Consider the following 16542-nt stretch of genomic DNA (forward strand, 5'->3'; position numbering starts at 1 on the left):
TAAGTTGCTGTCCTCTGACTCGCCCACATTGACCACACCTAAAAATGTAATTGAAAGCTTACACTCAATCACTGTACATGACTGTACATACTGTACTCAATGCTTCTAGATCAGTAACCTGTTGAATAGTATGCGGTTGTCCTTGTACTGTTGTTTTTTGACTGTCACTCTGTCATCCAGTCAAACGGGATCTTGTGACGTCACAGGGACTAATCTGAGTGGGTGTACTGCAACGTCCTCCAACATCTGGTTGAGCTATAAAGTAAAAGCTGTATCAGCAGAATAACAGGACTTCTCATGGAGTACAGTGGCCATTTTTTATTAAGTGCAAGTGCTCAAAGAACCTCAATGTGAAGCTAAAATCCTTATTAGTGTAGCCTATTAGCATGTAATTGCACACAAAAAATTTACATAAATGAATATGAAACGGGTTAATTGTTCTGTTGTCAAAGCATAAGTATAATACAGCTGATATGTTTTGTTCATTTGCTGCACAAGAATGTTTCAATAAATAAATACAGTAAGGAATGGGGAAGAAAAATGCCTAGTAAAGAAAATCATATAATTTTAGGCAGCAGTATCAAGACAGTGGAATAAAAGTGGTCATAATCCATAAATGGCTATAAAACCATCCCAGCAGAGTGATGGAAAAAAAAACTTGGTCCTCCATCTCCGGTCCAGCCACAGATGTCTTAACAGATGTCTTACTCAGTCCATCCTCACTGCTTATGTGCTTCAGCTGGAACCTAGCAGCCTTATATCAGGACATCGTCATCATTAAAGGCTTTTCTTCCTCACGTTTGCTCAACAGATTTGAAAGCATGAAGGATGAGAAGAAGCAAAACTCCACGGCGAAGCTGAGCTCAAACAGCTCCAGGTTTATGCTGAGCATCCACTCAAATATAGCCGACAAGTGGACATAAAAGTACTCGTCCTGGGCGAACAAAACAGTATCTGAAGGGTTTAAAGTTAAGGATGTATGGAACAGTTAGTGGTAGTCAGTCACTTGTAAGAACATTTCATTGTAAACACTGGTGAACAGCCTTAACACTTCATGACAGTAAGACAGACAATGGAAATGTATCCGTGCACAAAATACAAGGATGCAATTGCTACAGATTGACAGCTCTTATCATCCTGTAATATAGTAGTCATGTTCTTGTACACTCACTGTAGGCTAGTGTGTATATAGATACTGTATTTAATTTTGACTTGACCCACTTCAAACTGGGGGCCTAGAGGTTCAATCCCCAAACTCTGTGGTGTGCATCACCAACTAGTGTCAAGGTGCCTTTAAGCTTAAACCTGAAACTGCTCTAGTAGAGGACTCATGTTGTCACTGTGCAGCTTCCAGATGTAAATAATGTGAGACTGAGTGTTAAAGGAAAACAATGCTAAAGATTGATGTAGTTAAATATGCCATTGGTGATGGTTGTGGCCTCACTGGCCTGTCCCACTTTGTAAACACAGCAGCAGACCGGATCCAAATATGACACAAAGGCAATATAGTGCAGCTGGAGAGTGTAAATCAGACGTCACTGCTGAAATCAATTGCTGAAATGTCCTGTTTCAAGCCACACCATATGAACCCTAACATGTTTACTGTCTATCATCCAGCCTGCTTTACCAGCCACAGCTCAGCACTGCACAACTATCATCATAACTTGTGCAAAAATGTCCTTAAATAGAAGAATTACATGACAGTTAATTCAGCTTCACGATTTATGAAAGGATACAGCAGATGGTGACAATTGTTTGAACCACTGTGGAGGCGATGCGTAACGGGTAGAGAATCTTCTCATATCCTGTCAGCGAACACTTCCCAGTCAGCGCAGTGAGCAGGACAGTGTAGAAGCAGATGCACATGAAACTGATGGCAGCTCCGAGGTAGTGAAGGAGTGCCAGGTAACCTGGCTGTGGAGGGCAGTCAGTAGTTTCCAGGGTCAACAGATGAATAGATAGTTGTAAACATTGATAGATGTGTGGATGTGTGTACTGAACTGTGTGTACTACCGAACTATTAACTGATTGTATTATCTATCTGTTGTCCCTTGTCTGTTTTGACAAGCTCTATTTTACAGTTTTGTAGCGTTGTAAGGGTGTGCTATCTTGGCCATGTTTCCCTCGACAAAGAAATTTTGATCTCAAGGAACTTCCTGTTTAAATATAAAAAAGATTTAAAAACAAAAAACAAGCTTGTGCCAACTTTGCGTGTGCTCTTAATCATTACAGAAAACAAATAGTTACACCTTTGTTTGCTGTTTCAAGCACAGGTAAAAATCAAAGCTGTTCAGTTTTATTGTTAACATTATACGATGAAGTCTAGTCAGCTTGCTGTTTTGTGAGATGAATTTCTCTCACAGATTATATGGGCCCTCTGATAGCAATTTAAAGCTGCTAATCAAACTTATTTAAACATTCAGCAGGAAGTGCAGTACTCACATTACAGTTGCCAGCTGTGAATGCCCCCAAAGCTGCCACCACACCAAAGACCAGTGCAAACCTGCTCAGCATGGAATGACATGTGTGTCTCTCCATAACGTGGGCATGGTGGAATATACTGAACAGCAGAACTAAAGAGGAGATTGCAGTTGTTAAAACACATATCACTCACATCTTGTATAATGTGTTAGGCGTTAAGCTGGTAAAACTCACACAGAAAGGATCCTGCATTGATTGTGGCTGTAAAAAGTGAATTTTCTGGTGCACTAGTTCCACTTGAGCTAGAATCACAAAATATGTTCAATGAATTATGTCTCACTATTTGATTCCGTTGGAAAGGATAAGTAGAAGGTGAAATGAAATGCATTCTCACCTTATAGTGGGAACAAGGCAACATCCAGTGGACTGATTCCCTTTGCAGTAGTTGTCACTCCCCCTGAAAACAAAGGAATGAGGTTCTGGAGAATCTGTCACATCATGATGATCAACTATCTATATTAATGAGACACAACTCACCAGTCAGTGAGAGAGCACACATGATTGTTGGTGAAAGCCAGGCCATATCTGGAAATATAAAACAAAAGAAAAACTATAATGACAACATTTTAATATTTGGCCTTTATAACATTCTTGATTTGATAACAAGTAAGATTCAAACTACTCTATGGTAGCTGTTGTATAATTGAGGTGTGTAATACTGAATTAAAAGGCATTATCTTCCACTTTTTCAAAATAAAGAGAGAATAGTTAGAAGAGAGGATGACTGCCTACTATGATTTTATTGTACCACTGACATTTTGATCAGCACCTGGTTTTTGGCTTTCATCTATCACTATACAACTTATTACTGGCATTGCAATGAAATAATGTATGACTACAGTCTGAAGAATGAGCTCCTGCAGTTGGCAAAAAAGAACACTAAATGGAAGTAGATGACAAAGCAGAATAAGAAAAAACATCACTGCATGGACTGCAGTGACTAATATAATAACATAACATGAATATAAAAAACAAGTAGGTTTACAGTACAGGTATGCATATTTCAGTTTAAGGAACATTTGAGCAACAATTTTGTCTCTTGGTATTTCTTGAAAGTCTGGTGTGCACACCTTGCGACAGACAAACCGGATTACATATTTCAAAATTCCTGTGTAGGCAGCAGTTAACGTGCTGCTCTGACGTGGACTTTTACATATACACTTCTCAGAGATAGCACATACCTAGTTAAAGTTAAAAAACCGACTTAAAATATTATAATAAAATCATGCAATACACACTTCTGCCAAATATAATCACCATTTCAGCATTTCCTGTTCAAGGCCAAGTGATATCAGTACTACCGGTACTGGAATCTCAATGTCCTTAGCCGGGAATATAACGTTACAGTTCAAATACTGTAATCATAAAGTGTGTTGTTGTCAATAGTGCTAATCAGGTGTCACATTATTGTGAAACCTTACAAACAATTTCAGTTTCTTGATCCATTTTAAACTATACACTTTCAGATGTGAATAACACTGATAAACAGAGGTATTTACTGAGAAAGTTCACAAGGTATAAAACTAATATAAACTCAGCATTTACATGACAGCACGCAGACAGAGGTAGAATAACAGTTGTAAAAAACAAATGTGTAATAAACTTACACAGTCCATGTTCCAATGAAGGACACCAGGGAGAGGGAGATGGGGAAGATAATCCAAAGCACCATGTCTTGTTGGTGAAGAAGGCAAAGTAACAAATTAAAACAGGAATTCCTTAAGTCCAGCTGTCTTCAAAAAACTTAAAGGTAGAGCTCTTTAGGGGTTCCTCACAAAGCCAGCCTTATTCTTACAGAGCAAGATTAGTACTGGAACAAAAAGTCCTAACCCTATATGATGTAAGTGTAGTTCAGGTTCTTCCACCACACAATTGCACCTTGCAGTTAGCAAAAGTCTTCCACCATCCAGAGTGCAGCCTTGCTTTTATGGGAGAGTGTCTCTTTTTTGCCACACCTTTGGAGCACCACCTTGCCTTGTCAGAAAAAAATGTTGAGAAACATGGGGTTGGCCTCCTTGATTCTATCACATTGTTTGTTCTAATCCAAACGACCGCTCGGCAACGGCAACTCACACCAAAACAATCTAGACTGATGAATAGCACTGCAGGTAAGACGAGAAATATGTATATTTAATTTTGGAGTCTGTCACTGTCACTTTAAGGAAGTAATCTGAATTGGCCTTTCACAACTGCTGTATTGTCTGAAGTGTTGTTATTGAGAGAAAAACAACCAGGGAACATAGTCTCATGGGCTTGCATTTTTTGTCAGTGTAAATAAATGGGTCAAGAAAATAAAATAAAGAAAATGTGTTGGGTTAGTAGCCTACCCTTAAAGGGGAACTACACACATTTTCCAAATTCATATATGTTATTTATATGGTCTAAGACAGCCCACAAACATTAGTTAACATGAATAACTCTCTCCTAAATCCAAAAACTAGAGAGCTAAAAGTCAAATTGTGATGTAATCAAGTATAAAGTGTGGGCAATTAATTGGTAAAGATGTTATAGATGACACTGAGAGCACTCAGGGGAATGTTCTGAGTATAGACCCACAATCACAATTTTTACAATAACTTCGGGGTAGAAAACCCCTGCACGCATTTAACGGTGCTGAGCAATTGGGGACTAGGAACAACTGGACATACTTTCATCTCTTACATTTAAAATGCATGATACTTTTTATCTGTTGGGCCACAGACTAAAGGAAATGACTCCGCCCACACTAGCAGTCAGCCCGACGGGCGGGGAGATGTTGCTGTTTGTAACCTTAAAATAAGACGCTAGCAAAGCAACACAGTACAGAAAATAAGCAAAGCAACGTCAGATAGGTTGGACCACCGTTTTTAACTATATATCTTTAAATGTTACAGTTACAGCTGAAAATCAGCCTAGAAATCTAGACGCACCCTAGCGGCAGCAAATGTAATTTGCAGCCTGGGTCGTCTAGCCACTCTCTGTTTGCTGGAAAAACCAAACTCTAGTCAGGCCAGTCACATTGTGTATAGAGTCGGTGGGCGGGCTTAACATAATGACGGCAGACTTGCGACAGTTCCGCGTGAATTCCCTGCCTCTTGAAAACAAAGAAGATGGCTGCTGGCGAACAGCGGCCTTTCGAATCGGCATTGGCCGCATTTCTGGAAGACTTAGAGTTAAGCTTTTCTTTGAGAAAAGATCAAAGAACGGTACTGAAGTCATTCTTAAAAACGGAAGATGGGTTTGGAGTTTTAATCTATCAACTAGCTCCACTAGCTACCTTCTTCGTTGCTCTGGTTGGTTGTAGAGCTATTGTGTGCAGAGGGAATTTGAAAGACAACCATTTATCCCGCCCCTTGGATTGAGCACTGCCAATGGTGTATTCCCAGACCCAACTTGATGTGGGTCTGGCTTGTCAGGCTAGCTGAAAATAACAACAGAAATAAACAGTTTGCCTGATTTTACATATCACAAATAGGCCTATCCCAGATAGCAAACAGTCACTGAAACTATGTTAAATCAACATTCCGTTGTCAACATTAAGTCATTGAATCAACATCGAACTCTGATGTTGATTCTACATCCTATAGCCTAGCCTAAAATACTGACTACACCACACTATTTAAGGTAAAAACAAATAAATTTGATTAGCCTCTTATTTCATTATTTGTCCTCTTTAGCCTATTTACAGTTCATGGTCCTCTGACGTTGTCTTCCAGTCCCTCCTGCCCGGTCTGGCGCATAGCGCAGCCACTTTTGCACGGCTTGGGCAAAAGTAAATAGGGTGACGGCGGTTGTCCCCATCTGCTGTGTAAAAGCATCTAAAACAGAAAATACAAGCACAATGCAAAAAATTAGGCTTTAAGTTAAACAGAACACCTACACATATGCACACTTGGAAACAAATTCAGTAGCCCAGGACTAATTGCCAAGCCTATCATGTTTTCCCTACATTCAAAGCACTTTTCAAAATTACCTAAGAATATGTGCATGGGTTTATTTGAATTAAAGGGAGGCAAAAAGGTTCAGCTTGGTGCTGAATTACAGCCACTAGAGCCAGTCCCACAATGAGCTTTCTTAGGATGTGCCATTTCTGTGTCTGTAGCTATTGAGGAGGAGAGAGGGGGGCAAGGTGGAGAGTCGGGGTGTGGCCTTGACCAACTGCCACTTTGCTCGTTTGAAAGCCATGATGTCTCTCTCTCATGGGTGTGCCAAATTCGCTTGTAAGGAAAATTTCCGAGGTCTCCTCCCCTCCCCAGGACACGCCGCAACACACACACACACACACGCACAGACAAGAAGGTTACCTTTTTACTTGCTTCAGTCCTTCCTGCAGATGATCTCTCTTTTTTCCCTCTCCGCCTGGCATTTTCCTCTCTACAAACACATTACAACACCATTAGCTAGAGCAACAAATACAGTCAATGCCTTGCCAAACATCAGTTCAAAATAGATTTGTATGCTAAGACTAGTGCTAGCTAGCGCTAGCTAACGTTAGCTAACATGACCTAATTCTAAAAGTTGTCCTCAGCAAAATCCAAAAGCTATAATGCAACTACAAATGGAAATTCAGTCATCGATGGATTTTCAATCATATTTCCCGGTCAACTAGCTATCGCTATATATCAATGCATTTTCAATCATATTTCCCAGTCAACTATATATCAATGCATTCAATCATATTTCCTGGTCAATATCAATTCCCGGTCAACTATGTCGATGGCTTTTCAACAACAGGTCGTTTCCCGGTCAACTCTAAATCAATGACTTTTCAAAACATTGGCAATATCGCCCGGTAAACCAAATATCAATGCTAGCTAAATCTAAACTATATAAAACTATATATCAATGTTGTTTCAATGTTGTTGCCATCAACGTTAATAACGTCAGGTTTCATCGATATGGTAATGATGATTCAACATTTATTTTGCATTAAAATTTAAATATCAACCATAATGATGATTCAGATGGAAAAACAATATTTATTCAATCTTAGCTTGCTGTCTGGATATACTGAATCCGTGTATCATTCGTTCTTTTCATATTCAATTGAGATTCCAAAATTGGAAAATGAAAAGATGGTTCGTTATTTCGTTATTCGTTTACGAATCTGATACCAAAAAACGAATAACGGGTCATTTTTCGTACTTTAGATTCAACGCCGTTTATTAACAGTGATAAGTAGAAATAAATAGGCAACGTAAAGTAACCTAGATAGCTAACGTCAACATTAGGTAGCCGCTAGCTAACGCTAGCTAGAAGGGTTTGTGGTGACTGCCTGGAACGCTACCAACTCGTGAGTCGTGACTTGAAGTCGTAACTTACGGGTGTCTGGAACGCTACTCGGTTTCTGGCTTTGAGAGAGTAGCTCATGTTCACAAATATTGATTGAACTTTCTGAGGCCATGGAAATAACACGTTGGACTTAATTAATTTAGGTTGTGCTCCCCTTTAAGGCACAATATTTATGATTAGGCCTACACAATAATTAACTTTTAAATTAATTTAAGTTTTCCTTTTACTTATGTTGGTCTCTACGACCAATACATTATTTCGTTTCACGGAGGAAATAAACTGAAGAAAGGAGGATATGTGAAGTATCTAATGGGCTACTGCTGCTGTCCACCACACGAGGTCCTCATTTTCATAACAAACAAAATGGCGGCGCACATGAGATGGGGTCTTCAGCAATTGTTACGGGCAAGAAAAATGGCTAACTCTAGGTTTGAACCTCTACAGCTGTGACACATCGTTTTGTCCACATTTCGTACTGATATGATACGCTGTAATCCCTGTGTAAAGCAGGAACTTGACATTTCGACGTGTGATTGAGATGATACGTTTAGCTAAGTAGGTAGCTAACTAGCAAACTGCGACACTCTAATCCATCCATCCATATAAAGGTGGAGATATGACGCAGCTGGTTTAGTTATTTCCACTTTTTATTGTCTTTGACTTCACATGTCTTTCCAGATCCGAAGCATGTAAGTTAGACGCTAATGTCAGCTAGCTCTAAGTGTAAACTTTAACGTCAGTAAAATGATCTCTGGGTAACGTTACCAGTTTGTAGGTTTGTACATCAAAAATTGAGATAACAGCTAAGGAAACATCTGCTGACTTTAATCCATCAACGCCACCCAACTGTTGAATCCCACTTCAAGAAACGAACGAGTTTAAGTCTCATGTTGATTGACGGATATGGTTAAATATTCTTTACGTTTCAAGGTTTCTAGTCAAGACCAGAAGCTCATACCACTCACGGTGCTCGACCCAGATCTTCAGACATGTTCATCCTCTGCCAGGGACCATACACTTTTCAAGTGAGAAACCATTGTTTGACACCTTAACACATGCACTCACTACCTGTCGTCTTTTTTCTAAAACTGGGCTTAATGTAGACAATAAAAAAAACATTAAACATCTTTGCTACATTTTTTATATCTTTCAGTAAGGCACCTGTCCATCCAGACTCAAGACACTCCAAACCCCAGGAGCTTGAAGTTTCTCCCTGGTAAACCTGTTCTAGGAAGTGGGACGCTTGACTTTCCCACTTCGAGCTCAGCTGAATGTTCATCTTTAGCCAGGTTGTGTGCCAAGTTTTATGTTGTAAAGACGTATTGTTTTGTTTTTTATAATAGTTTGCAAATTCTCTTATCATAACAACCTTAGTTTGCACATTGATTATGTGTGTCATTATAAATCATAGTGTAAAAAAAAAAAAGGAAAATGCACACTTATTCTCATCAAGGTAAGGCAGGCAGAGATACACATACAAAAAGCTGCACACTCATAACTCCGATGTAATTATGTCCGCTTATGAAGATTGTTTTGGCAAAGGAACTTAAATGTTTTGACTTACTAAAATGTTGATCTTTATACGTTAAAATATATGCATTAGAGGTATGAGTGTGTGGATTTCCCATTCTCTTTTATTTCTTTATTTTTTTAGAAATAATAGTTTGACAATGGATATTATCTTCATTGAGCTATTCATGGTTGTGTCTTCAGTTTTTGACAGTAATGGAGTTGCTTGGTAGAACAGTACATACAGATTAGATGTGACAAATGCACCCTGTCCAAATTACACTATGTGATACTGCTGGGTTTCTTTGAATTAAAGCAACTGACTGCATAAATGCATTGTGTAGATGTTTTGTTTAATACATTTTGTCTTGTCTTGATAAAAACGACATCATAAAAAGCAGTGTAATCATCAGTGACACTATTGATAAAAGCCAGCATGAGCGGATGTTGTTATCACTAAATGAACCAACAAGAACACAGATTCCATGCTGTCATTGTTATGTTTTTTTATCAATAACATAACATGTTTCTTTCAGAGACCTGTTTGAAATTGAAGGAGTAAAAAGTGTGTTCTATGGCCCTGACTTCATCACAATCACTAAAGTAAGTATTAAATGTACTCTTGCAGCTTGTCTCTGTTACTATATTCCTATGAAATTCTTATGAAAGACAACACGTGAGATCATTTTTTTTTTCTTGTCAGACAGATGAGGATGTGGAATGGACAAACATTAAGCATCATGCTTTGGAGGCCATTGCCAAGTTCTTTGAGAGTGGTGACCCAATAACAATAGGGGCAGTGCACCATGAAAGTAGTGAGTATACAACGTGCCCATATTTGTCATCTTGGAGTAATGCAGCTGTTTTAATGTATATTGTGTAAATATCTCCACTCTGTACATATTCTTTTTTGTAGGTGTTTCTGAAGATGATGATGATATTGTATCTATGATAAAGGAGCTTCTGGACACTAGAATCAGGTACAAAACTAGTAACTTTGAGAGCAACTTAGGTAATAATTGTAGTCTTTATTTGTCTGTTGCAATAGCTCACTGATAGTTTATGTATTTTAAATATTTCAATCCTTATCAAATATTTCCTATATATTTCTTTACTCAGCACTCCTAGCAATGATGCTCACAGTGTAGTAAAAGACACTTGTGCTGAGATAGCAGTCTTAATCTGTCTGTCCTTTGTGCTGCTTTGTTCTGAACAACTTGACATGGTCTGTTTCACTCATACTGTAAGACCTACAGTGCAGGAGGATGGAGGCGATGTCATCTATAAGGGGTTTCAGGATGGCACAGTCAAGCTGAAACTGGTTGGTTCCTGCACAGGATGTCCGAGTTCTACAGTTACCCTGAAGAATGGCATTCAGAACATGCTGCAGTTTTATATCCCAGAAGTAAACAACGTGGAACAGGTGATAATCAAGATTAGTTTTCTAGTAGGATGTGTTTTTATAGGTTAGCAGATATTTCTGCAGGTTATTATTTTGAGACAAAGCTTCACGGTTTTCATTTCAGGATTGGTTTCAGAAGTTTTTATATGGATATTTAAATTAAATTAAATGCAGAATTTAAATTGTCCTGCCAGCCAGTACATTTTTAATCTGCATGTGCAGTTTTGCTACTTACTTACTTGCTATTATACAGTGTTTGTCATGATTAATTGCAGACTTTTTAGTCACATTTAACATTTTTCTATTGTCTTTTTTGCCCAGGTGGAAGATGAGGTGGATGAAATCAATGCAAAGGTTTTCTTAGAGCTGGAACGCAAATTACAAGACTAAAAACGTCCATTACCAACACATTCATGGATTTTGTTGGAACCCAAATATTCCATTGTGTAAAAACACAGCCATGCATAATTTCCACTAATTAGTTACCATTGTGCAATCATAAGAATGAAAAGAGAAATTATTACCTGCTATTTTGTGTGCATATTATATACTGTTAAGTGTGTCTGCTGTAATTTATGTGTACATACTCTATGTCCCTGTTACCAAGAAAAGGAGATACAGGAATATACCTGTATACAGAAAATACCGTAATTCTTCTGTAAATGTGATGTATTTATTTCTTATAAATATTTAATATTTTTAAAGAATATTTTCATAGGTTGAAAATATTGTGAATTTTTTTGACAATTTATATGGTCAAACAGAATGAAGATTTGACAAGGTATTTCAGTGGTTGTTGGTGCCATATACCTACTGAAACACAACTGGACAGTTTTTGCTAGTAAATACATCATCTATAAATTAAATAAAATGTTATTTAGGCTACAATTATTCATCAAGCGGAAATAGGTTTGCTGTGTAACTACCTATAAGATGTGGATGCTATGTATGTGCTTTTTGTGCTCCATTCTTCAGATTTACTGTATCAAACAAAGTTCACAGTTTGAAAGCAAATCTTTGTTGTTGATTTCCTTTTTTCATTACTTTACTTTTATTATTTTCTTCCAGTTATGACTCCTGTCATTGTGTCCTATGTGGGTAGAAAAAAAACAAGGAATTACTACTCACGGTTGATACAGGAAGTAAAGCAAATGGATGTGAATTACGCTTACTTAAGATTTAATCTTTTTTACTCCTGCTTAGGAGGCACAATTGTATTCGACATTAATAATTTATTTGACAAGTAGATACAGATGAACTACTTGAGTCACCAAATCTCGGCTGCCTGGACAGTCGGTTTCTCCGGACCGCGCATGCGCAGTTTATGTCTACATCAGCCGGCGCAGGGGACAGCGGTAAGCAGTGTTGACTTTTAATCAAAACCTTTAACGTTACTACGTTAGTTAGCGTGAGCATTTAATGTGCAATTAATAATTGCGTACAAGAGAGTTGCTGCCATAAGTGAATATGTGTTTTTATTATTTTAAACATTGGTCATTCAGTGCCAGCTGCCAGAGACACCGTACGGGCCTCGCTTTCGATAACATCCAGCACGAGGCTAATCTGGCAACAAAGCTAACGACGTCCAAATGCTAAGTGTTAGCCTGTTAGCTACTAGCGTGATACCTTAACAGTACCCATGCTACGTTTTAATATGATGATAGCTAACAAAAAGGCAAGTTTTAATAATGTTGATCAAGTCATAATATCTTAGCCTAAAAAGCGTTACTGAGCTTCTGTTAACCACAACAACAACAACAGCAGCAGCAGCATCACGCTAGCTTGTTGAGGTTGCTGTGTCAGCAGTTAGCTACGGATCTACGGAGCACTGCAGAAATCAAGGGTAACATTTTTTGATAGTTCGTGCGTACGAATAAGTAAGTTGTTCCCTCAAAGTAATACACTGTTCCCTCAAATTGCTTATTTCAATCCCTCGTGTTAGATCAATGGTGTTAACTTATTGTAATATAACTGTAGGGACTGTTGTGGCTTGTGCAGTGACCCTTAGCAGTGCGTCTCATCAAGTTTTGACGCTACATTGGACGAACGCTTGGGACAACCAGTAAACCCTGGTCAGAAGACCTAAGTGACCTATTGGTAATATAAGGATGGAGCAGGTCAGAGCTGTACACAGGTGCTTGGCCATGCAAGGCTCTGTATGTCAGAACAAGAACCGTAAAATGAATCCTGAACTTGATAGTAAACAGTTAGAGGTTATGGGCTATCCAAATTAACTGAGCTATGTGGATAAAGTTCAAATATGTCTGTCAGTTAAAGTTGTGTCATTTCACGGTTTATGTTACGTTTATTTGGGTGCACACAATATCAAACACAAAATCCTTTACCCCTGCTATCTGCTGGTCTTCTTACTAATATACATCATTACCATATTTTGTATTTGTTTCTTTTTGTTTTTAGTGACAAGCATTGACCTGGTGAGCAAAGACTGCCCTTAAACTAAGTGAGGTATGGCCCAATTCGGGGGACAGAAGAACCCACCATGGGCCACTCAATTTGCTGCCACAGCAGTGTCCCAACCAGGCCACTCGGGACAGTCTCTTGACCTCAATAGCCTGCACTGTGAGTATAGCAAACCAGAGGATCTGAGAAGTAAAATTTCCTGTACACTGTCTAAATGGGTTGTATGGACGTTTTCTTACTGACTTTTACTTTTGCCATCAAAAAATCATCTCCCCCATCCTTTTTTACGCCAACATTCCCCATTCAGTGTTCTTTTCCACACCTCTGAATCTGGTGCCTTATTTCCCTCTTTGCAGCTCTTGGTGTCCAGCAGCAATCTCTTCTGGGAGCATCCCCTTCTGTTTACTCTCAACAGTCAGCATTGGCTGCAGCCTCTCTCAGCAACCAGTCTGCTGCAAACTATCAGCTGTCTCAGCAAACTGCTGCCTTGCAGCAGCAAGCTGCTGCAGCAGCTGCAGCTCTACAGCAGGTCAGTCACAGCGAAGCAGTTCCAAGCACATGCAATCTATGCATCTTGCCATGGTCGTGTGTAACACTTTTCTTCACTGTAATCAATAAGGGTGTGATCAAAACGCGACGAGACTTCTCGTCGAGGTGAAAAGTTGTCTCGTGAGGCGATGTGATGTCAGCGTGATGGAGCGTGAAATTACTATTGAAGATCCCCCTGCCACTTTTAAATCATTTGTGTGCAAACATTTTGGTTTTCCTGCGGAAATAATAAACGGCGAAAGAGTGACAGACAAGACGAACACAATATGTAAATATTGTAAGTAGGGGTGGGAATCACCAGAGGTACCACGATACGATATTATCACGATACTTAGGTCACGATACGATATTATTGCGATTTTAAACATATTGCGATATTCTGCAATATATTGCAATTTATTACCTTTTTTCCAACTTCATTATTATGTCCCCAAAGGAAAACTTTGTCAACATCTGTTTGTTCATCTCACATGAATTTTATTGCTGTAAAATGTGACTGTCAAGCTAACTAACTAACCAGCACTTTAATGAATATGTTATAAATGTTGTATACACCTGGCAAACTGACCTGTTTGCATTTTTAATTAAGGTGGACTAGACTGTAATACCAACAGGTATGCACTGCTGTGCTACTACAGGTATTTTTTACAATTAAAATGAGTACAAAAACGGCGCGACGGAGTCACGTACCTTGGTTCCGGTGTTTTTAGCAAGTGACAAAATCCTTCATTTTCCACAACGTTGTATGGACGCAGGTCTTTCCACATGAAGTAGGCGATGGCTTGAGTTATTTTCTTAGCTCGCTCTGAATTGGGAGGTAGCTTTGTCAAGCTAAGTGTGTCCAGTGTTGGTTGGTTTTTCATGCGGAGCTGGTTTAGCATTAGCTTTACCGTCCTCGGCTAACGCTAACTCTGGATGGTGGCGTGTGAGATGAGCCCTCATGTTTGTGGTATTCCCTGAGTATTTTATTTGCATACGACACTCCTTGCAAATCCCATGTCTCATGTCCATCTCAGTTGTCCCCTCCTTGTTAAAAAATCCGAAAAAAGTCCAAACACTTGATTTAAACGCAGATGGTGCATTTCTGATTTCTTTCTCTGACGCTGCCATGTTTATTTTATCTACATCCTCCTGCACGCTGACAGTCACCCCGCTGACCTCACCAGAAAACAAACAGCGCCATCTGGTGGACTGAATAAGCAATTGATTTTATTATTATTATACTACCAAAAAGTTAAATTCTGATGTGCAATTTAAATAATAAAAGATCGATACTTGGCACCTGTGTATCGATACAGTATTGCCACGAGAAATATCGCGATACTATGCTGTATCGATTTTTTCCCCCACCCCTAATTGTAAGAAAAAAATGCCGTATACGCTAACACGAGCACTATGCAAAAACACTTACAGCACCACCACAGCTCTCTACCAACTACAGCACCCGCGACGAAAACATTAAAAGGCCAAACAACTCTAAAAGCCTTTGCATCTCTGCCACCGGTAAATGCAAGAGCCACGGCAATAACGAGGGACATAGGCGTTTTCATTGCAGCTGATATGAGGCCATTTTCTGTGGTGGAAAATGTCGGATTTCGGCAACTCCTAAATATCCTTTGCTGTCTCCACTTGCCAAAGCATACCTTTCCATCCCTGCTACCTCAGTTCCAAGTGAGTGTGTTTTTTCTACTGCAGGAGACATAGTTACTGCCCAAAGGTCTCAACTGCTGCCAGAAATAGTCGACATGCTTATATTCTTGAAAAATAACATGACCATATCTTAGGCTGTTCTGTGTAGTTTATCTTATAGAAAAAATTGTTTCTGTTTGCACTTGTAGTTTTGAGAGAGCAGTACTTTGGTTATTGATACACTTACTGTTTGCATTTAAACATTTTCTGTTGTTTACACATTTATTTTATTTATACTGTTTATTTTTTTATGTTCGATTTGTTGAAAGGAGTTAGATTTCACAGGGCAGAAGCCAGTTGGTAGATTTTATACAAAACATTTTGCAGTGTTTGCATGTCCTTTACTGCATATGATTCATTAAAATAGTAAAAAAAAAGTTAAATAACATTCATCATTAATAGTTGATTTCAAAAGGCACCTAAATTGTTTTGCATTTTGTGATTTTTCAGTTGAATAAAAAAACTATTTTCCATTCATATATTTCATCATTGAGGATTTCTTTAAAAAAAAATTTAAAATCTCGTCTCGTTCTCGTGAACCCAATCTCGTGATGTGTCTCGTCTCGTGGAGTAAGCGTCTCGTCACACCCCTAGTAATCAACCACTGTCTCTCCCATGTTCTTCGTAATGTTTATAGTCTCAGCTCAATACAGCCCTCCAGCAGTATCAGCAGCAGCAACAACAGCAGCAGCAACAGCAGCAGCAGCAGCAGCAACAACAACAACAACAACAACAACAGCAGCAGCAGCAACCCCCTCAACAGCAGCTGTACAATGTACCTCATCAGGTGAAACATGGGTTTATTTTGCTTTGTGTCACACTTTATTTTGGAAAGTCCTCTGTTCATACTAACCCTGAAAACGTATTTGTTGGTTTAGAGTAGACAAAATAAATCACATAGGCATTATTCTTTTTATTAAGATTCCTGTCATGGCTTCATTTAGATTGTTGTCTTTCAGCAAAGTAGAAGACTCAAGTTTTAGGAAAATGAGCACAGGTCAGGTCAAACAGCAGTAAATTTATAATCGTCTAAGCTTTGATGTGTCAGTGGATAATATCCTTTTGCACTCTTTTAAATTGAAACTAAATTTATTCCTAGAATCTTTCTTATCAATTTTCATTATGCTTTAGTGCTGTATATTTCTTATTAACTTAGCATTTTTCTCTTGAGGCAGATCGTGTGAATGGGCTGGGTAATTTGATACAACCACTCAAGTGGC

At 38.7% G+C, this 16542-nt stretch overlaps 3 protein-coding genes across 22 annotated transcripts in view; 2 read left to right on the plus strand and 1 right to left on the minus strand.

Annotated features, from left to right (window-relative positions):
• Positions 1–300: 300 nt before the first annotated feature.
• Positions 301–9013, minus strand: si:dkey-228d14.5 (transmembrane protein 150A). Of its 12 annotated transcripts, none has more exons than XM_028603802.1 (10): positions 8914–9013; positions 6765–6834; positions 6147–6278; positions 4089–4155; positions 2959–3006; positions 2816–2878; positions 2656–2723; positions 2443–2573; positions 1737–1914; positions 301–954 (listed from the first exon to the last, which is right to left on the minus strand). In XM_028603802.1, the coding sequence occupies exons 3-10, from the start codon at positions 6259–6261 to the stop codon at positions 761–763; spliced, it is 864 nt and encodes a 287-aa protein (XP_028459603.1). In that variant the 5' UTR covers positions 6262–6278; positions 6765–6834; positions 8914–9013; the 3' UTR covers positions 301–760. The 12 variants fall into 12 exon arrangements, with proteins under 12 accessions (XP_028459603.1, XP_028459602.1, XP_028459605.1 ...); XM_028603801.1 differs by having other exon boundaries at positions 8711–9013; XM_028603804.1 differs by lacking the exon at positions 8914–9013 and adding an exon at positions 8518–8635.
• zgc:110319 (NFU1 iron-sulfur cluster scaffold homolog, mitochondrial) lies at positions 7743–11670 on the plus strand. Of its 2 annotated transcripts, none has more exons than XM_028603813.1 (8): positions 7743–8180; positions 8683–8777; positions 8906–9041; positions 9798–9864; positions 9965–10076; positions 10178–10241; positions 10510–10684; positions 10985–11668. In XM_028603813.1, exons 1-8 carry the CDS (start codon positions 8062–8064, stop codon positions 11051–11053), a joined length of 837 nt encoding a protein of 278 aa, XP_028459614.1. In that variant the 5' UTR covers positions 7743–8061; the 3' UTR covers positions 11054–11668. The 2 variants fall into 2 exon arrangements, with proteins under 2 accessions (XP_028459614.1, XP_028459615.1); XM_028603814.1 differs by lacking the exon at positions 7743–8180 and adding an exon at positions 8187–8441 and having other exon boundaries at positions 10985–11670.
• Positions 11671–11934: 264 nt separating this feature from the next.
• Positions 11935–16542, plus strand: part of ccar1 (cell division cycle and apoptosis regulator 1) — a 24182-nt gene continuing 19574 nt past the window's right edge. For 4 of the 8 annotated variants that reach the window (XM_028603193.1, XM_028603199.1, XM_028603198.1 and 1 more), the window contains exons 1-4: positions 11935–12018; positions 13082–13243; positions 13441–13613; positions 15960–16109. In XM_028603193.1, the coding sequence (XP_028458994.1) occupies positions 13132–13243; positions 13441–13613; positions 15960–16109 (435 nt within the window). In that variant the 5' untranslated portion in view covers positions 11935–12018; positions 13082–13131. Of the gene's footprint in view, positions 12019–12039; positions 12339–12363; positions 12541–12640; positions 12798–13081; positions 13244–13440; positions 13614–15959; positions 16110–16542 lie in introns of those variants that run through there. The other 4 variants (XM_028603194.1, XM_028603195.1, XM_028603196.1 and 1 more) reach the window with 4 other exon arrangements.

This window comes from Perca flavescens, chromosome 17 (genome assembly GCF_004354835.1).
Source record: "Perca flavescens isolate YP-PL-M2 chromosome 17, PFLA_1.0, whole genome shotgun sequence".
In the NCBI taxonomy this organism is placed as follows: Eukaryota; Metazoa; Chordata; class Actinopteri; order Perciformes; family Percidae; genus Perca; species Perca flavescens.

What these genes read in the sequence shown, in the direction of transcription:
- si:dkey-228d14.5 (XM_028603800.1), bottom strand. Translation starts at nt 7,864, where the DNA reads ATGGCCTCAGAAAGTTCAATCAATATTTGTGAACATGAGCTACTCTCT. An exon ending in GAGTAGCGTTCCAGACACCC is followed by an intron (nt 6,279 to 7,782) that starts GTAAGTTACGAC and finishes TTTCTGTTTTAG; the next exon opens with ATGCTTTTACACAGCAGATG. An exon ending in GTGTGCTCTCTCACTGACTG is followed by an intron (nt 2,879 to 2,958) that starts GTGAGTTGTGTC and finishes CTTTGTTTTCAG; the next exon opens with GGGGAGTGACAACTACTGCA.
- zgc:110319 (XM_028603813.1), top strand. Translation starts at nt 8,062, where the DNA reads ATGGGCTACTGCTGCTGTCCACCACACGAGGTCCTCATTTTCATAACA. An exon ending in AGGGACCATACACTTTTCAA is followed by an intron (nt 8,778 to 8,905) that starts GTGAGAAACCAT and finishes TATATCTTTCAG; the next exon opens with TAAGGCACCTGTCCATCCAG. An exon ending in CTTCTGGACACTAGAATCAG is followed by an intron (nt 10,242 to 10,509) that starts GTACAAAACTAG and finishes TCATACTGTAAG; the next exon opens with ACCTACAGTGCAGGAGGATG.